We start from the raw sequence: 18,909 nt of genomic DNA, 5'->3' as shown, positions 1-18,909 counted from the left end.
GGGCTACCAAGTGAGTCCCAGGAAAGGCGCAAAGTTACACAGAGAAACCCTGTCTCGAAAAACCAAAAAAAGAAAAAAAATTTGCCGGGCGGTGGTGGCGCACGCCTTTAATCCCAGCACTTGGGAGGCAGAGCCAGGTGGATCGCTGTGAGTTCGAGGCCAGCCTGGGCTACCAAGTGAGCTCCAGGAAAGGCACAAAACTACGCAGAGAAACCCTGTCTCGAAAAAACCAAAAAAAAAGAAAAAAAAAAAAAAAAAAAAAAAGAAGCCTTGCTCTAGGAGCAATTTCCCTAGTTAGGGATATGCCGGGGCTGTCCACTGTTGCCCCTACTTTTTAGCACTGTTTTAGAGGTGGGGGAGTGGAGTAAGTTAAAAAGCTTCCTTGCTTATTATAATTTGTTTTTCTTGAATAAATGCTTCAGATTATTCTGAGTCTTCAGTAACCTTCAGGGTTCATAAAAGGCTCACTTTGACAGTTTGGACAGCATTTTAATGTGCTTTTATGAAGAAGATATTTCAGCTATTCTGGAAGGTGACATTTTACTCCTGGCATTGGGTAGGAAAGGTGCATGAGGCTGGTGATGCATGTGGTAGGTATGAGACGTATCCTTGCAGTATGACAGTATCCTTGCAGTATGACAGTAGCCCTACGTCCTCCCCATCAAATGAGTTACCACAACTAGGCAGTCGTTTCTCCTTGCCTGTTGGTCTCTTGGCACAAGGGACCTGAAGTGCCCCTGAGGAACCCTAGGAGGTTTAAAGTTTTTTTTTTTTAATTGTGTCTTTTAATGACCTAGTTCCTGTTAGGAATCAAGCCCTCTAGACTCACAAAGTTACAATGAAAATCACAGGCTTCCCTCATGACTTACTAGGAGAGATGGATGTGTCCATTTCCTATTGCTGCTGCCCCCTGTTGCTGCCTCTGTTACCCTCACATCTGGGTGTCTTAGTTACTTTTCTATTGCTGTAAAGAGACTCCATCACCAAGGCATCTTATAAAAGAAAACGTTTATTGGGACTCACAGTTCTGGAGAATGAGTCCATGTCCAACAGGGTAGACACGGTGCTGGAGCAGTAGCTGAGAGCTGACGTCTGATCCACAGCACCAGGCAGATAGGGAGTAACTGGAAATGGCATGGGCTTTTGAAACTTCAAATCCCATCTCCACTGACTCACCACCTTCAACGAGGCCATGATTCCTAATCCTTCACAAACAGTTCCATCAAACGTAGGAGCCAATGGGAACCATTCTCACTCAAAGACCACATTGCTTCTCTTAAATAAGCGTGGTGATCATCCAGGATAATTTCCCTATCTTGACATCATTACTTTACTGTAACATTATAAGTTCCAGATAGTAGGATATGAACTTGTTCAGAGCCATTATTCAACCTGTCATTGTGGGAGTTATGTATCTCCTTACCATCCCCAAATGCACAGTGGTCTATCTATATGGAACACAGTACAATAAAATGGTGTGTGTAGAGTGGCTAGAGCCCTCCCAAATGGCTGTAATTGTGAACTGAGGGAGAGACACTGGGAGATTTACCGATAGGACACAGGAGTTTGAACTTGTGCCTCTTGTTTCCATGGATTTGTTTGGTAGGTCTGACAAAACCCATGGGCAGCTGGCTGTATAGGCACTGATAATCCATAAGATGCACTGTTCCCACCATCATGCATAGAACATTGCCTTCTTTGTTTGTGTGGCTGTCTCCTGCAGAGATGGCCTGGCCTTGCTGTAGGAACACTAGTGGTCCATTTACGATTCTCCCATTAGAGCTCACCACGAACTTTCATGGATTCTTATCACAAATACTTTATCTACCACAGAATCTCCTGGGTTGAATGTCCCAGACAATGGGGCTAAATCACACTGCGGCCTGGACATGCCAGAGAGCCTTCGTATTCCCCTGGTCCCACTGAGAACTGTTAAGTTTCCTTGTCGTCTAGTTTCTGAATTAGAACCATGATTTCCAAGTTACAGCTTACCACAGAGACCTACAGAGCTCAATATACTTCTTTGGTGGTGGAATAACTCTGGTGAAATGAGTGGATGATGTTCAATAGTTGGTTTTTATTATGAGGGAGATATTTCTGGAGCCAAGGAAACTTTCACTGACATAACAGGCTGCTGGTCTTATGGGGGATTATCTCCTTTGCTCTGACATACAATATGCCATGTATTGTTATCTAACCCAGTCAGCACAATACCACCCCGTAGCACACGCAGATGACCTAAATCTCTTCAGACTTTATTAGTTAGAAGGTGGGAGAGTTAATATAACTCGATGGCAAGACTAGACACATGCACTGATGTTTCTTGAACATAAAATCACACTTGTGCTCCGGCGGCCTGGGGACTTAGTTCTACACGGGCCCTCATGGCTTCTGCTGGGGAATACAGGTTCCGTCTTGCAGCTTCCTTCGGCATACAGGCTCCCTGGAAGCTGCTGAGAAGCGGTACACAGAGTAAGGCTGAGGGAGCTGCTTCATCGTAATGAGGTGACTGGGGGGAGTTTTCCTTTTCATAAGTGGCTTCGTTACCTGTACTTCAGTTTTTAACTTATGTGAACCTAGATCTTAAAAATAAAAATCACCAAAAGATAAAAATTAGGTCAACCTTCTACCAATCCCTTTCTATTTGGCTACCTAGTGCTGGAGTATGCGAGTGCACAATTCAGTGTTGGCCTCATGTTTATTCAGAATTATGCTTGCCTTTGTCTTGAAGGCAAAGTTTGACCTTTAAAAACCCAGAGACATCTATTTTGTCTCTGAAATTGTGTGATCAATGATCAAGCAAATTTGCAGGTTTATCTAACCAGAAAAAAAATGCCATCACATTGTTAATATTGCACTGTTTGCTTTATAAACATTCTCAATGATTAGAGCACAGAATTAAATTTTTTCTTAATTTTTAGTGATTGAGAAGGGTATTGTTGTGAGGGAGAGAGCAGCCAGAGGCATCTGGAAGGGTCCAGACTGAACCAGGCCATGAGAGAGGAAGAAGGAGCACTGGCGAGCAGTTGAAGAGAAGAGCCTTGAACCAAGAGGCCAAGAGTGAGCCAAGATAGCATGCGGCCAACATGGCTGGGTTTATACAGTAAAGAGAAACTGGGGGAAGGTAAACTCAGCCCTGGCCTGGAGAGGTTTAGGTTTAGTCCCTGGAGAGGGGACAGGATAAGGAGGAGCACGGAATTTGTGTGTGTGTGTGTGTGTGTGTGTGTGTGTGTGTGTGTGTATGTGTGTGTGTGTATAATTGAAGTGATATAATACACATATAATAATATATGTATTATTGAAGTGAATCTCCTCAGGCACAATTATTAAAGCTAGAAAATTTGTGTACAGAAGTTACTATAAGCTATGATCTAATTAGTGTTTTAAAACTGGACATAAATGGCTGTTAAGGCACTGGTCATAGACAGTGAAAGGACAATAGTCCATGAGATGTGGATAGCAACCTAGGTGAGTCAAAACTACTCCAGGTTACTACTGCCTGGACAAAAGTGTCCAGCTCTGGCCTGGGGCTAGAGAATTCAGGTTGACCAGGCTGGGGTGCCAATACAACTGTATTCATGGGGTGGAATATTAGAGTGTAGAGAATAATAATTTTACTCAAGATCCAGGACAGGCACCAAAACTACACAGAGAAACTCTGTCTCGAAAACATAACAAAACAAATAATTTTACTCAAACTTTTCTAGAAAATGGAAGAAAGAATATATCCCACTGTTGGCCTCATCATCCATGAGGTCAACACTACTTCCCTAACATTAACACAAAAAATCCACCATGTTCTAGTAAAGGCTGGTTCCTTTGTAGGACCCACCCATTACCAACTGTGAGAAATGTGGCCAGATGGGAAGGACCACATCTTGGGGGTGAGTATAGTGTGCATAGTTCTTTGCGTGTGTGTGTGTGTGTGTGTGTGTGTGTGTGTGTGTGTGTGTGACGTGTTTGTGTGAATGCAGGCACACATGTGCCACAGTGCATGTATGAAGATCAGGGGACAAGTTAGGATGTCCCCCTTGCTTCCTACCTTACTTGAGATGGTTCTCAATGTCCCAAATAGGCCAGGCCAGGTGGCCCGTGATCTTCTGTCTCCACCTCGTGTTTCACCCTAAGAGCACGGGGCTAACAGATGTGCACTACTCTGACTTTAGCGTTTTCTAGAGATCTGAGCTTACACTTGCATGGCAAGAGCTTTAACCATGGAAGCATCTCCCCAGCCTTGGTGCACATTTGAAAACACCGAGAGCCAGGCATGTGGGGGTGCATACCTATAATCCCGGAACTCAGAAGGCTGAGAAGCTCATGAGTTTAAGAGCAGTCTAGATGACACAGAGACTCTGAAGAAAGAAAAAAAAGGTGGGGAAAACCTTAGTAGGATTTTAGTGAATTTAAAATTCATACTAACCATGTCACATTTTCACTCTGAGATTCTCCAATAATGTCCCATTGCTGTTTAGATGTTCTGAAGACGGGAACTCATTTAGCATTGTGCATGATCAAGGCTTACCTTCAACTGCTCAGCCTGTCTCCACTTTCTAAGGATTGGGACTATAGGCACGTGCCGCTACATGTACTCTGCCCCATCATTACCCTGTCTTCGCCCCCCCCCCTTTTACCCTCCATACACACAAACTTTTTAGTCCCTCAGAATCTTCCACAAGGCATTTGTGTCTCTTTACATAGCCCTGGCTGTCCTGGATCTATGTAGACCAGGCTAGCCTTGAAGTCACAGCGACCCACTTGCCTCTACCTCCAAAATGCTGAAATTCAAGGCATGTGCCTTTAATGATAGGTTATACCAAGAACCTTTCCTCCCAGGATTTGCTGGAATGTGAGTTGTATGGAAGGTTGTGTGGGTGTTGTGTGACTGCTTGATGACTATTTGGCCCTTCACTAGTGTAGAAAGTCCATGGAGTCTGGGTTTGCTTCTGCTTTTGTCCAGTTTTAGTCCAGTGTCAGTACTTGTTGGTCTCAGTGATATTTGGGAAAGGCCTTCCAGTCACAGTTTAAGATGGAGTTTTTATTTCTATGGCTTCTCCATTAGGTGGCAGCATGAAAAGCAAATGAAGAAAACTTGATTTCCAAGAGCCCGATTTCAGATGTGAGCACTGCCATGCTGCTATTTATTGATTATCTGTCATTTATGATCTGCTGTTATTACTGCCATGCTGCCATTTATGTGTCATTATATTGTTATGTATTATTATCTATCCTATATGTCATTAACACTCAGTCCACTATTCAGAATATGAGAAACATTTCTTGCCTATAAGGAAAAAAAATCCCAACTTCGCCATAAACAAATTTGGGCAGCTGGGGGCGGGGGGGGGGGGGGGGGTGGGAGAGAAGGTTTGCAGATTTTTTTTTTTAATGACAAAGATGGAGATTAGAAAGACTTCGCAGGGCTGGCATAGCTGATCCAGGATTTCCTTAAGAAGTGAGACGTCCTGTAGTCCCATCTTAGCATGCCTTACTGGGACATTTCACCAACTGCCTGTTCACAGCTTCCGACAAAAGCCAATTCCTCAGTCCCCAGATGTTGCTCTCTGACTCATCTCCCTCGTTCTCATCCAAGCCCCAGGCTGGCATCTTTGGCATTTAAGTTCCAATACAGCAAGCAGCTGGCACCCAGTGAAAAGGAACAGAGCAAGTGAAGAGGAGGCATAATTCAGGTAAAGACAGGAAGGTCCCTGGAAAGGGGTGTTAGCAGGCAGGCCTCTGCAGCAGGCTCACAGGCTAGCTAACATTTCCCCGGGAGCTTTCTGCATACAAGACACTGCTCACAGCAGTCCGCGTCTCCAACATACACATCACCACGTCCTCTGTTACAAACGGACAGCAACGGCTCATTTCCCAAGCACTGAAACTCTGGGTCCTAGCTCTGCCTCCTCCCCCATCCTTCAAACTCTTACCCAGTTTCCAAGAGCCAGCTCAGATACCACTTCTCTGCAGACTTCCCATTTATCTCTCAGAACTTTCCTTCCCCTCCTTTACACCTCTCCAGCACGTTATCTACTCCACCACTGAGGACTTGTGTAATTTCTGCTGCTAAGTTTTAAGCACCTTGGTAAGAGGCTATTTTTTTAAAATATAATTTATTTAACTTTATTTTACGTGCACTGGCATGAGGGTGTCAGATCTCCTGGAACTGGAGTTACAGACAGTTGTGAGCTGCCATGTGGGTGCTGGGAATTGAACCCAGGTCCTCTGGAAGAGCAGCCGGTGTTCTTAGCCGCTGAGCCATCTCTCCAACCCAAGGCTATTTTTTTTTTTTTTTTTTTTTTTTTTTGAGACAGGGTTTCTCTGTGCAGCTTTGGAGCCTGTCCTAGAACTCACTGTGTAGCCCAGGCTGGCCTCGAACTCACAGAGATCCACCTGCCTCTGCCTCTCGAGTGCTGGGATTAAAGGCGTGCACCACCACCGCTCGGCTTTTTTTTTTAACCTAATAGATCTTTATATTTTCTGTGGCTCTTACATGTAGAAGGCACTTAATATTTGTGCTTAATGGTAAAGGTACCAACCCAGTTCCTAGTGCTACTGCAGCAAGAAAAACAGGAGCCAGGCACAACACATGTAAGCTTTGGTTACATAACAAGGAAGGAAGCAGGCACCCTGTTGTCTGTCTCCTTCACCACGCAAACTAGTCTACAGGGCTCCAAAGGGCATCCACACAGCTCCACATGACCCTCAGCTATTAGCTAACCCAGTGGCAAATGGCAATGGATAGCAGAAAGCCTTCTGATTTTATAACCAGATGGTTTGAAAACTGCAGAATATATTCCCTACCTACAGTAGCAACAGTTGCTACCGCTGCTTCTAGACTTCCGTGTGTGTGTGTGTGTGTGTGTGTGTGTGTGTGTGTGTGTGTGTGGTGTGTATGGGGTGGGTGTGTGGGGCGGCAATGAACCCAGTAAGTACTCTACACTGAAGTTATTCCATCTCTTCCTAGAGCTTCCTGTCCAGGGAAAGAAGTCTAAAATTGAAGGTCTATAAAAATCTTAGGATTTTGCTGGAGAGATGGCTCAGAGGTTAAGAGCACTGACTGTTCTTCCAGAGGTCCTGAGTTCAATTCCCAGCAACCACATGGTGGCTCACAACTGTCTGTAATGAGATCTGGCGCCCTCTTCTGTATACATAATAAATTAATAAATCTTTAAAAAAAAAAAATCTTAGGATTTTAATCAATTGTCAGCTACCGCACAGCCCAGGCTAGAACTCCAGATTCCTACAATTCAGAGAAGTGACTCATGGTTTTAAGACAAGGTCTCACTATGTAGTGTGATGTGGATTACCCTTGAATTTACAGCAATCATCCTGCCTCAGCCTTCCAAGTGCTGAGACCACAGGTGTGAGTTACTGCATTGGGACAGAGAAGTATTTAATCCTCCTTAACATAAAATAAAAAGACCTAATATAGAAGACCCTCTCACACCCACAGACGGACACCCCACTGAGGAATGCTAGAGGGCTGCAGTTACCTCCATGAATTGTCCCTTTCCACTGTAATTTAGTCACAATAACAAAGCACCATCATGTTAATGCTTCAACTTGGAGTTTATTATTTGGTCCTGTTGATTTTATTTTCCAAACCTCTTTATATTATTTTTAAAATCCCCACGGCTGCCACCCTAGTGCAAACCACTACCATTTTGTGCCTGAACAACTACAGAACTTCTGTAGAACTGGACTTCCTCCTCACTGGCCTCCCTATTTCGATCTTGGCTTTCCAGCTGATTTCTCAGGTCGTAGCCAGTGTGCTGCGGGAACAGCACTGGCAGTGAATTGGTATTTCACTCTAGTAATTAATGTTTGTAAATGTGACTTACTAGAAAAAAGCCGTGATCTAATTCAAGGAAACCCTATGTGTACCTAAATCCAAGACCAAATGAAGAGTAAGACCGAAAACGAAGGTAGAAATGCAGAATTCAGGACTGCACAAATGAGTCCTATTTTAATGAGCCATGCTGATCTCCTCGGATACTTGAACATTCTCAGCGTGATCAACAGAAAGCAAAATCATTTGGACTAGTCTAGAGTTCATTTTCAGATCACAAATCACTTAAAAAGATGACCGGGCAACAAAAGGGTGAGAACTCAGCCCTAGCTGAAGCACTAAGGTCCCTCATTTGGCTCTAACGTGTCACCGAATCTACCTCTTCTAGCCAATCAGAGGGCAGGGGCGGCATTCCAGATCTAGGACTATGTGATCCACATGGGGGGCGTATGACTTCACTGGGTGGACATGCAGGATGCGTGTCCTCCACGGTTTCCCATGCACTTGGTGAAGGAGAGAGGCGATCTGAGTTTCTGCAGATTCCGCCCAGCTCTGCCACTCTGGTTTGCTGGCTGCTGACAGCATGTCCCCTCTGACATTCCCAGTAGTTCCATTTCCCCGTTTATCGGGGATGATGTTTTGGGGAGGAGGCCAGTGCTCTTTTCCCGAGTCACTGCTTCCGAGAGGCTGGGGTTTCTTTCCTGGGAAGGACTCCACATTTTGGTGGATATGCAGAATTCCCCCCACATCCTTCCGGAGCACTTGGCAGGCAACGGGCCAGCCTTCTTCAGAGCTGGGAATCAGCCCCAGGTTCACCCGATCTGCGGTGTCCGAGAGCTTCAGCTTCCTGTTGTCGCCGAAGTGTATCTGACACCGGTCTGCCACTCCATTGAGCTCCAAATTGTGTCTCAGAGCAACTACAGCCTGAGGGTTCCACTCGCAGGCATGGACGAAGGCAGCCCCGGCATGAACCAGGAAGGGCAGTGTGAAGTAACCAATCCCCGCATAGAGGTCCACCAGCACTTCCCCAGCGCAGGGCAGAGACGCCACGCGAAGTTTCTCCGTGATGTTCCCGAAAGAGAACATGCACTGGGTCACATCCAACTTATACCGGATGCCGTTGTCCACATGCTCGACCCAGCCATGCTCGCCCAGCAGCAGCGTCACTGACGGAGCTCGAGTCCCATTAGGTGACACCCGCCCGCGTTTGGCCAAACGTTGGACTCCAAGGGCTGAGGCAACGGTCTCCCAGAGTCCCGGGAGTTGCAGACTTTTCCACTGCTCGGCTCGGAAACAGTCTTCGCTAAGCAGCACCAGGTCACCGTGCCGTTGCCAGGACCGGGGCAGATCCGCCTCCAGCTGAGCGGACCACGTCAGCCCGCGGTCCTCCGCCCAACGCCTGACCTCGAGGCGGAGTCTCTGCGCAGGTGAGCGCACCCGGGCCTGTTTGGAAGGAAGGGGACCCGGGAGCCGGGTCAGCACGCAGGTGCTGCCCGGGGCCACGCGATCCCGCAGCTCCTGAAGGTGCTGCTCAGGGAGGCTTTCCGCCAGCAGCGGCAGCGCCACCATGCCGTCCCGCAGCTTCTGCACTCGGTGCTGTCTATCCAAGAGCTTCTGCTTCTCCAGATAGTCTCTGTACCTCTGGGTGAACCGAGGCTCCGTCACAACGGCGACCACGGCGGGCTTCGCGCCGTCCCTCTCCATGTTGCTAGCGTTCGCATCCCTGCAGTGTCTCGGCAGCGGGAATCTCCCGAGGCTAAGAGCCGGGCGCTAGCCGCCACGGCGCGCCGGAAGTGACGCCGAGCAAACAGGCCGGATCTAGATGGGTTACCGCAATCAGCGACTGCACTCTCGCATGCTCTATGAAGCCGCGGACGCCATGTTTGTTATGGTTATGGTCAGTCAGTACTTGCTTTCACTTAGGAAAATTAGTAACTCGAATGGACCAAAAGTCCCGAAATGAGTCGATATCCTCCAGAAGCTTTATACACTCTCTTTAGTGCTGCTCATAAAAAAAGAGTGAATTAGCAATGATGGATTGAATATACAGAAAGGCTTCCAATAATTTAGCGTTGCTCAAGAGTTAGCGCCAGCAGCCACCTTATTGAAAGTGGAACGTGATATAGCTTCCTTTTTCTTGCAAAAGTGTTGATTACCCGAATCATCTTCAGAGAATTGCTATTGTGCGTTGAAATGGTTCGGAGGCTAAGGGAGCGTTTGCTACCAAGCCTGATGAACCCCACATAGCAGAAGGAGGGAGCCAAACCCAGGTCTTCTGAAAAACATCAAGTGATCTTAATCGCTGAATCTCTGTTCCCTCCCTCCCTTCCCTCCTTCCTTTCTCATACAGAGTGGAGGGCACACTCATGCCATAGTGCAGGTGTGGAGGTCAGAGGACAGCTTCCCGGGGCCGTGTCTCTCCTCTATTTCCACAGTATGGGTACTGAGGAAGAAACTCGGGTTGACAGACTCACTTGCAAGCTCCTTTACTTGTGGAGTCCTCTTGCCAGCCCATGCTTGTTTGTTGTTGTTTGTTTGTTTTTTTAAGCCAGTTTATAGCGTTGTAAATATAAACAGTGAAATGAGTACCCAAGACTCTTGGGCTATAACCATAGCACGTTTGTTTGGCTCCTTCTGTAAGAAATATCACATGTTGAGACTTTTCTATCAAATACTATAAAACTTGTGTTTAAGACCAAAAAATTCAAATCTCTTTTTTATCTCCCCCCAATTGTAAGACTTTTATGCAAATGTTTTAATTCTCCACCCAGATAGAAAACCTTTGTTTAGACAAAGGTCCATTGCTGTATTCCAGGAATTTGATGTCCTGGAGCAGTGATTTCTTTCTTCTTGGCAAATGGACCCCTTTCGGCTTTCTTCATTTCCTGTGTGCTAATTATTTTCAGACTAGCCAATTAAGGCTGAGGTTGAACTCCAGACAACGGGGAACAGGCAGAGTCACCACCTGAGTTAGACCGAAAACCAAATGCACTTCCTGTCCTTGTGTGGTCGCCCTCCTGAGCACACCCTCTTGATCCAGTTTGCCTCTCCAGACACTTCAGTTGAAATTTGGGTCTCTTGCTTTTTGACCCGGAACTTATTTCCAAGACTTCTCATTGAGAGCAATGTTTTCCTACTCATGCCTGAGGACTTGGGCTGTCTGTATCTTTTTCTTCTGTGGCTCACTGGTTGTTTTATATTGCATTGCTTAATTAATTTCCATATGCTTGGAGTTTTTCAAACTTCTTTCTTTTATTGATTTCAGATTTTTACTCTACCATGGTCAGAGAACATGTTTAGACTTATTGAGGCTTTTCTTATAGTTTAGAATATGGAATGTTCTGGAGAACATTCTGTGTGCGCTTGACATGAGTGTTTGTTCTGCTCTTGCTGTGTGGAATGTTCTATAGATATCTGCTAGCAGGTATCTTCTCAGCTCATGCTTAAGTAAACAATTCTGGGGTGGGAGTACAGCTCGGTAGTAGAGTGCTTGCATGGTATGAATGAGACTCTGGGATCGATCTCTGGCAATACTTACCCTCATAAGCCCCCCAAACACAAACCCACACCACAGTCTCTATTCAGAAATGGGTACCTAGTATTCATCCAAGCAAGGGGCCTTCTTTTATCCTTTATCCCCAATGTGTGCGTGTGTGTGTGTGTGTGTGTGTGTGTGTGTGTGTGTATTCGCGCGGGGGGCGCGCACGCGCGCGCACACACACACACACACACACACACACACACACACACACTTCTACCTCATTTCTGTGATTACCTTGCTGCCCAGAAAACTGCATGTCTGCCCTATTATTCCATGATACCCCTCCCCCCCAGACATGAGACAGTAGGTGTCTCCTTGGGACTGCCTTCTTCCCTCTCCAGTAAGACAAATCCACATTCCAAATCACTGTATAGAATTTTTACAGTCAATGTGTTTTCATTTAATTCTGGCTATTTTTCCTTAAAGAGGGTTTGTTTCCAAGAGCTAGGAAGTGGAGCTGGATTTTCTGTCTTACTGTTGTATTTCATTATTATTTCACGAACACTGCCATACATAGTTGATGATAAGTATAAAAAGGAAACATAAGTGAACAGATAAATGAATGGCTGGATGGATACAAGAAAGATCTGAAAGAAAATTACTTCATAGCCCGAGTGTTTTAGTTTCAAAATATTGCCGCTAGAGGGCAGCAATAGTCAGCGCAGACAAAATCAAAACTTGGGGCTAGTCTTCGATGGTTTGAATATCCAAGGCTCCTCAAGGATCACACCTTTCCCACTGGTCTTTACTCACACCGTTAGATGCCCTTTGCTGCTACGGACTACCTAGCTGAGTTAATATAGCTCTTTCCAGGAGTGCATTGATAAAAATAAGTAACTACATAGATTTCTCTGCGTGATAAAATGCGGAGCCTATGACCCTTGAGTAGAGTGGGAGCTCAAACCCACATGTAGCAGTTGTAATACCAAGTGATTCCACTAGGGGGCATGCATGTAAGAGCGCCTTACCATAGCCAGTGACTGTCCATCTGAGTGGGCTATTTTGTTTTCAATCTTCCCTGGTTGAAATCCATGCAAGGGTTTGCCTTACAAAAACCTTTGGGGCTGCATCTCCTAGTGAGTTTCTTCTTGTGTTTAGATCTTAGGTTTCAGAGTTCACCTGCATGGGCACTCTCAATTGTGGGGGGCGGAGGGGGGCGGGGAGCAGGGCGGGGCTTCACAATGTCTTCACAAGGTCACATGTTTCTGTAAAATTTCAAAACAAGATGTCTTAACCAAAAAGCTGAGCCGAGCGGTGGGCACACCCCTCTAATCTCAGCACTTGGGAGACAGGCAGAGGCAGATCTCTGTGAGTTTGAGGTCAGCCTGGTATACAGGGTGAGTTCCAGGACAGCTAGGGTTACGCAGAGAAACCCTGTCTCTAAAAACAAAACAAGCAAATCACTGTTCTGCGCCGGCCCATCTTCATTTATATAGGGTAGCCCTGTAGTTGGCGTATTGGAAACCTGGTAGGTGAAGTTAAAACAAGAGCACATTTAGTTTTGGCTTAGTGGGGGGTACATTTAAGAGACTGTAATCACTCCCACTTGTAGCTCTTCGGGACCACCTTTCAGTAATATTTCCAAGCTAGCTGAGAACTCATTTGACATGTTGGCTGGAAGGTGCGAGGCCAAACGTCTTATGACTTCATAAATGTGTTGTGTGGGGCTGAACACCAGAAGGTTATGGGCTGTGGGAGGGAGACTAGGGTTCAGAATTGAGGGGGTATTAATTTAGAGTGTAGAAAATTCTTTGCGTCTTGAGACATGTAGATATTTTTGAAAATATTTATTTTCGTGTGTGTGTGTGTGTGTGTGTGTGTGTGTGTGTGTGTGTGTGTGTGTGTACATGCGTGTGAGTGGCCAGGAAGGCCAAAAAAAAAAGTGTCAGGCCTTTTGGACCTGGAGTGACAAGTTGCTATGAGCTGTTTGATATGGGTGTGGTCCTCTTCAAGAGCAAGATGCACTCTTAACCACTGAGCCATCTCTCTAGCTCCCAGCATGTAGATTTTGAAACAGAACCAGAATGTGCTGTCAGCTGCTCTGGGCATGTATGCCCCCGAGGATGCTGGGAGACGGCCTGAGCTTATACTACCCTCTTCTCTATTGGCTCAGGGGTTCTCATCAGCAGTGTATTCACACACGCTGTGGAGTTCCTTCCTTTTGACCGTAAGTGTTCTGGATACTCAGCCACACCTTTTGCTGACTGCTTTCCTTTCATCAAATGAACCCAACCTCACGGTTCTCTTTCTCATAGCTGACGGAGAATTAACTTCCTTTCTGGGGTCCTCCCTGCTCACAGTGGAGCCATGATTTTGCAGACTCTCTCCCTTGTCCTGTACTTGTGATTTTCCCATGATTTTAGGAGAATCGTGACATTGAAGTATGGGGAGGTGTTCCTGGTGAACTGCGATCACTACTGTCTGCATCTGGTTGTCCTCTTGGGGGTTCCTAGCATTGAAGGTGTGAGCCCTGATTCCCTTTTCACTCAGGACCTTTTTTTCCCCCCTGTTTCTTCAAATCCAGACTCTCCAGTGGCAGCAGTCCTCTTTTCTTAATTTTGTTCCCAGGCTTCTTGCTATGACTTTTCGTTTGTTCCTGGCTTCTTCCCTGATCCCATGGATTAGGCTTTGGAGGAAGGCATTTAGGAAGCCAGGCAGGTTACTCCTGCTGGTTGTTTTGTTTTGTTTTGTTTTTGTTCCACCCCTCCTAGAGTGATGGAGAGTAAGCAGATTATAATTATGAATGAACACCAAGGAAGAGATGGGAGAAACAAAAATACTTGAATTGATACTTCAAAATACAGCGCAAAGCATACGTTCATTGTGAGTGTTGTGTCAGGTATGGTCCTAGGAAAATGTGATGTACTATGTTACTTGGTCTGCAAGACAGCCCTGAGTTGAGTTTTATTCTTGGTCTATTGAGGAGACCAAGGCCTAGAGAGACTTAGTAGCTTGCACAAGGCCATCCTCAAATGGTTGTGCTGTGCATCATAGTGTCAGGGCAGGGGCCTAGGGCTTGTCCTTGTGGGATCTAAGGCAAGTCTGGTCTCAGAGAAAGATGAGGCTGGCAGCTCTGCCAGTTAATAACTTTGCAGCTCTGGGCACATCTTTGAATTATCTGGGCATGAATTCTGCACCAGCAAATTACTACTGCTGTGCTAGAGTCTCGGGCCCCAGGTTCTGCATGAGAAAATTAACAGTGCAGACCCGAATGGCCTCAAGTATTCTTTCTAGTCCAGGGGGTCTGTGGCTTCAAACTGTCTTTTAAATTCCAGTTACCAGGGCAGCTTCTCTGAGAGAACATATCTAAAAAGTGTATTCTCAGAATCACCCCCTGATTATGCAAATCTGCATCCAAATCTCTGCAGATATGACCTGACAGTCTCCTGGGGTTTCAGACTAAGTTTACGTGGCCTAGATTGTATCTTGTGTTACTGTAGGACGAGAGGGAAGGTAAGAACTCAGCAATGGGAGAGAAGAGGCCAATGCATGCTAGAAAATATGCTGGTTTGAATGAGGATGGTTCCTATAGGCTTATCTATTTGAATGCTTGTCACCGGTTGATGAACTACTTGGGATAAGTGGGTGTGGCCTTGTTGGAGGAGGCATATCACTGGGGGTAGGCTTTGAGGTTTCAGAAGCCCATGACATTTCCAGTCTCTCTCTCTCTCTCTCCCTCTCTCCCTCCCTCTCCCTCTCCCTCTCCCTCCCTCCCTCCCTCCCTCCCTCCCTCCCTCCCTCCCTCCCTCTCTCTCTCTCTCTCTCTCTCTCTCTCTCTCTCTCTCTCTCTCCTCTCTTCCTCTCTGTCTCCCTCTTTCTTTGCTTCATACCTGTGGATCACTTATACGTTCTCAGCTACTGCTTCAGCACCATGCCTGCCTGCCTGCCTGCTGCCCTGCCCTGCTCCCCACCATGATGGTCATGGACTCTAACCCTCTGGAACTGTGAGCCCCCAAATTAAACATTTTCTTTTATAAGTTGCCTCGGTCATAGTGTTTTGTCAGGCAATAGAAAAGTAGCTATGATAGGTGACAATTGATTTAAAACAAAAAGATTTAAAATCAGACATTGGCGGGTGGGGTCGGTGAATGGATTGGTTTGACTGCAGAGGGTCATGTTTCCATGGATTCAATGTGTTGTTCCTCAACGTTTCATACACTGGAGACTTACTTGGTCTTCAGTGTGGAGGTGGGGCTTTTAAGAGATGGGCACTAGCGGGAAGTGTCTGTAGGTCAAGTGAAGACATGTGCTTGGAAAGGACTGTGAGACCTTTGCCTTCTTCTGACTTCCTGCCTAGTTCGGTTCTTGTTTCCATACATCTTCCCCATTTCTATCCACCGGGAGATGAAACAACTAAGGAAGGTCCTCATTACAGACAGGATCACGTTGTTTAGACGTTCAGCCTCCCCACAAGGTGAATAAGCCCCTTTCATTTATAAAGTTAGCCTGCCTCAGGTCTTCCACTGTAGTTATACCAAATGGACTAATCTCAGGTCTTATTAGTCAGCTGCAGAAAATTAGCTAAGCGGGCCGAATCATGACCCAGAATAGCCCTTTTTAGTGATTAGAGGATGAATCTCTGCTAGATAAAAATGCACTTATGGGACCGGGGAGCTGGCCTAGTAAGCAGCGCGTTGCTATGCAAGTCCAGGGACCTGAGTGTGTGACAAGGGCCTGGACAGTTGGAGACAGCAGAGTGGTTCCAGGTCACAGCCTGCAGAGAACCAGGTCTGGGAAGGAGAAGACTAAGGTCGTATGCTCCCGAGACGAACTGTTTCGTTGCAGGGTGGAGGGAAGCAATGCCTGTACTTGAACTTGGAGGAGCATGTCCAGGTGTTTTAATGGACTGATCTTGCCGGGCAGCCCGAGGAGAGCAGCAGGCGGGGTGACAAGGAGGAAGACGGTCCCGGGCTGGGGTGGCTGCTCACAGAGAGACAGTTCGGTCAGTCACGAGTTCTAACGCAGAGTCTTTGTGTCTCCGCTTCTCATGTTAAAGGAGAGCAAGGTGTGCCTAAGGGACTCTTTGGGCTCCTGCAGGGTGGCAAAGGGGCATGGGCCTCTTGTTTCACTATCAAATGGGAGTTAAATAAAGTCCACGATTGCCCAAGCTCTTCTTTCTTACAGGGGGACATTCTAACAGAACCATAGCCCCGCCCCCCTGCTTCCCCCACAGCTCAAACAATGAATGAGTGGACTTTGAGCAAAGAGCCAGACACGCTGTTTAATTACCTCCCCACATACATACTTCATGGGTTCTAAGCTACTAACCATATACAAAGAGTCTGCTCTGGCCGTTAATGGACCTCTTATGCAAATACTAACCACCTAGACTGCACCACCACCCTCTTCCTGGGAGGAGAGAGGCATTGGTGCCGGTGCCCCAGTGGGGGGTAGCTAACCAGCTAGGTCACAGCCATTCACAGAGCTCAGGCAGAAAACATCAGTTTCTGAGTCCCATCCACTTGCCCATTCATCTTCTGTGGTTAATGCTCTTCACATTCCTAAGATGGCATTATTGATATTGGTAACCTAACCACATGCCCGAATTTTTAGTTCCCCCGGTTATACTTCATTTATTATACATGCCTTTTTACAATTTGTATGGTTTTTGTGTATCCTTTGAGGTTTAGTTGGCAATAACATTACATTGCAATTCATATGAAGAGCCAAGCATATACGTGCAGAAATTACTCCAGAGGCATTCTGGAGAATGTCGTACAGACAGATGGAGTCGGTTGAATAGTGGTTCCTCTCCTAGTGTCGGCCCGGAATCTCACATGATCTTATTGGGTGCTTGCAGATGTAATCAGGATGAAGTTATACTGGATTAAGATTGATTATTAAGTCTGGCAGCTGGTGGCCTTACACGAAGCGCTGAGGACCCACACAGATACTTGAAGAAGGACGAAGGCAATGTGACTTTGAGATGAGGCATGAGAGTGATGTACCTACAAGCTAGAGGGTCACCAGGGCCACCTGCAGCTGGGCAAGTGGGAAACTCAGGGAGGAGTTTCCTCTAGAGCCCTCAGAGAGAGCACGGTCCTGCCAACTTCTTAACTTCAGACTTTCAGCCTGGAGGACTGTGAGGCCACAGACTCCCACCCTTTAAACTCTTAGTTTGTGTCAAATTGTTGCTGCAATCTTAGGAAATGGCACCTAATTTTTGGGAGAATGTTCCTGTGATTCATCTGTTCACATATTCACTCACCTACCACTTCTGTATTCCAGATGCAGGGGGACACTGACCTGCATCTAGAGAACCATGGATCATTGGGGCCACTTCCATCCTAAGTGACTTTAGCTGATGACGTCAGAGTCAGCACCGGCTTCAAGGTTGTGTGGCCTCTGTAGCTAGCTGCACATGGCTCAAAGTTTGGAAGCACTTGGTCCTGTGTTTGGCACTCTGTGGCGGCTGTCTTGAAAAATATCCTATTTTTTGATTACGTGACTCTCCATTTTTATTTTGCACTGGACCCCACTAATTAATATTATGTGTTTTGTTCCTTCTGGGGTAATTATGTAAGTATTGACAATATCAAGAGGGCATGGAGAAGGACCCACTAGGGTAATGTAGGATTCCTTGAAGGGAGAGTCTGTTCATAGAGCAAATTAAAAAGGCAGACATCTACAAAGCTGAATGGCTCTGGTTTTGTCAGCAACTGCCTAGAAACAGATTTTTAACAAGTATGTGAAGTCTAAGTTCTATTTTTTTTGTGTGTGCTTAAAATGTGCAAAATATAGTAGTACAATAACTTATGCACATATAATTTTAAAATGTGCCACATATATTAGGGTCTTCTTTCACTAGGGTGTATTAATGGTACAGAGTAAGGGATTTCTGTGTGACATTCTTATATGCATAGAGGACACTTGATATTGGTCACTTATTATTTAATCAGCCTTCTCATTTCCCCTCTCACACTACCATTCCTTTTCTACACAGCTCTTCTTTTGCTTTTATGTCCTTTCCAGATGTCCTAGACCCCACCAATAAGAGCGAACATGAAGGACTTCTTCTGGATCTGGCTTGGTGGATGTATGCGAAGGTCTGAGTGTATCTCTTGTTTTATTTATCTGTCCGTTCATTGATGAGCTCCTTGGCTGGTGCCACAATTTGGCTATTGTGACCAGTGTAGCAGTCATGATGGGTGTGTAGCTATCTCGACAGTGAACAGACTTTGTTCAGTTGGAGGACATACCTGGAAGTGGTATAACTGGATTATATGGGAGTCCTTTAAAAAATTTTTTTTTTGAGGAAACTTCATACTGATTTCCATAGCAGCTGCTCCAATTTACATTCCTAGCACCAGTGTGTCAGAGTTATCCTCATCCTTGCCAACATTTGATGGTTTTTGTTTCTTTATTGGCAGCCATTCTGACTGGGGTGGGAAGGAATTTCAATGTAGCTTTAAACTTGCATTTCCCTGATGGCTAAATGTATTGATTATTAAGGTCTTTTCTGACTCTTGGGATCAGCAAGAAGCCTTCAAAGGCCATAATGGCTTATGGGAAGGAGACTCAGAAAAATGCAAAGAAACAACCTGGAAAGTCGTCCTTATTTCTTACATGACAGTTTCAG

At 45.9% G+C, this 18,909-nt stretch overlaps 1 protein-coding gene across 1 annotated transcript; it reads right to left on the bottom strand.

The window, feature by feature from the left end:
- Positions 1–7,550: 7,550 nt before the first annotated feature.
- Positions 7,551–9,582, bottom strand: Trmt12 (tRNA methyltransferase 12 homolog). Its single transcript, XM_028871876.2, has one exon. It carries the CDS (start codon positions 9,491–9,493, stop codon positions 8,174–8,176), a length of 1,320 nt encoding a protein of 439 aa, XP_028727709.1. The 5' UTR covers positions 9,494–9,582; the 3' UTR covers positions 7,551–8,173.
- Positions 9,583–18,909: the final 9,327 nt, after the last annotated feature.

Source organism: Peromyscus leucopus, chromosome 20 (assembly GCF_004664715.2).
Source record: "Peromyscus leucopus breed LL Stock chromosome 20, UCI_PerLeu_2.1, whole genome shotgun sequence".
Lineage (NCBI taxonomy): Eukaryota > Metazoa > Chordata > Mammalia > Rodentia > Cricetidae > Peromyscus > Peromyscus leucopus.
This window is presented reverse-complemented; position numbering and strand designations above follow the sequence as displayed.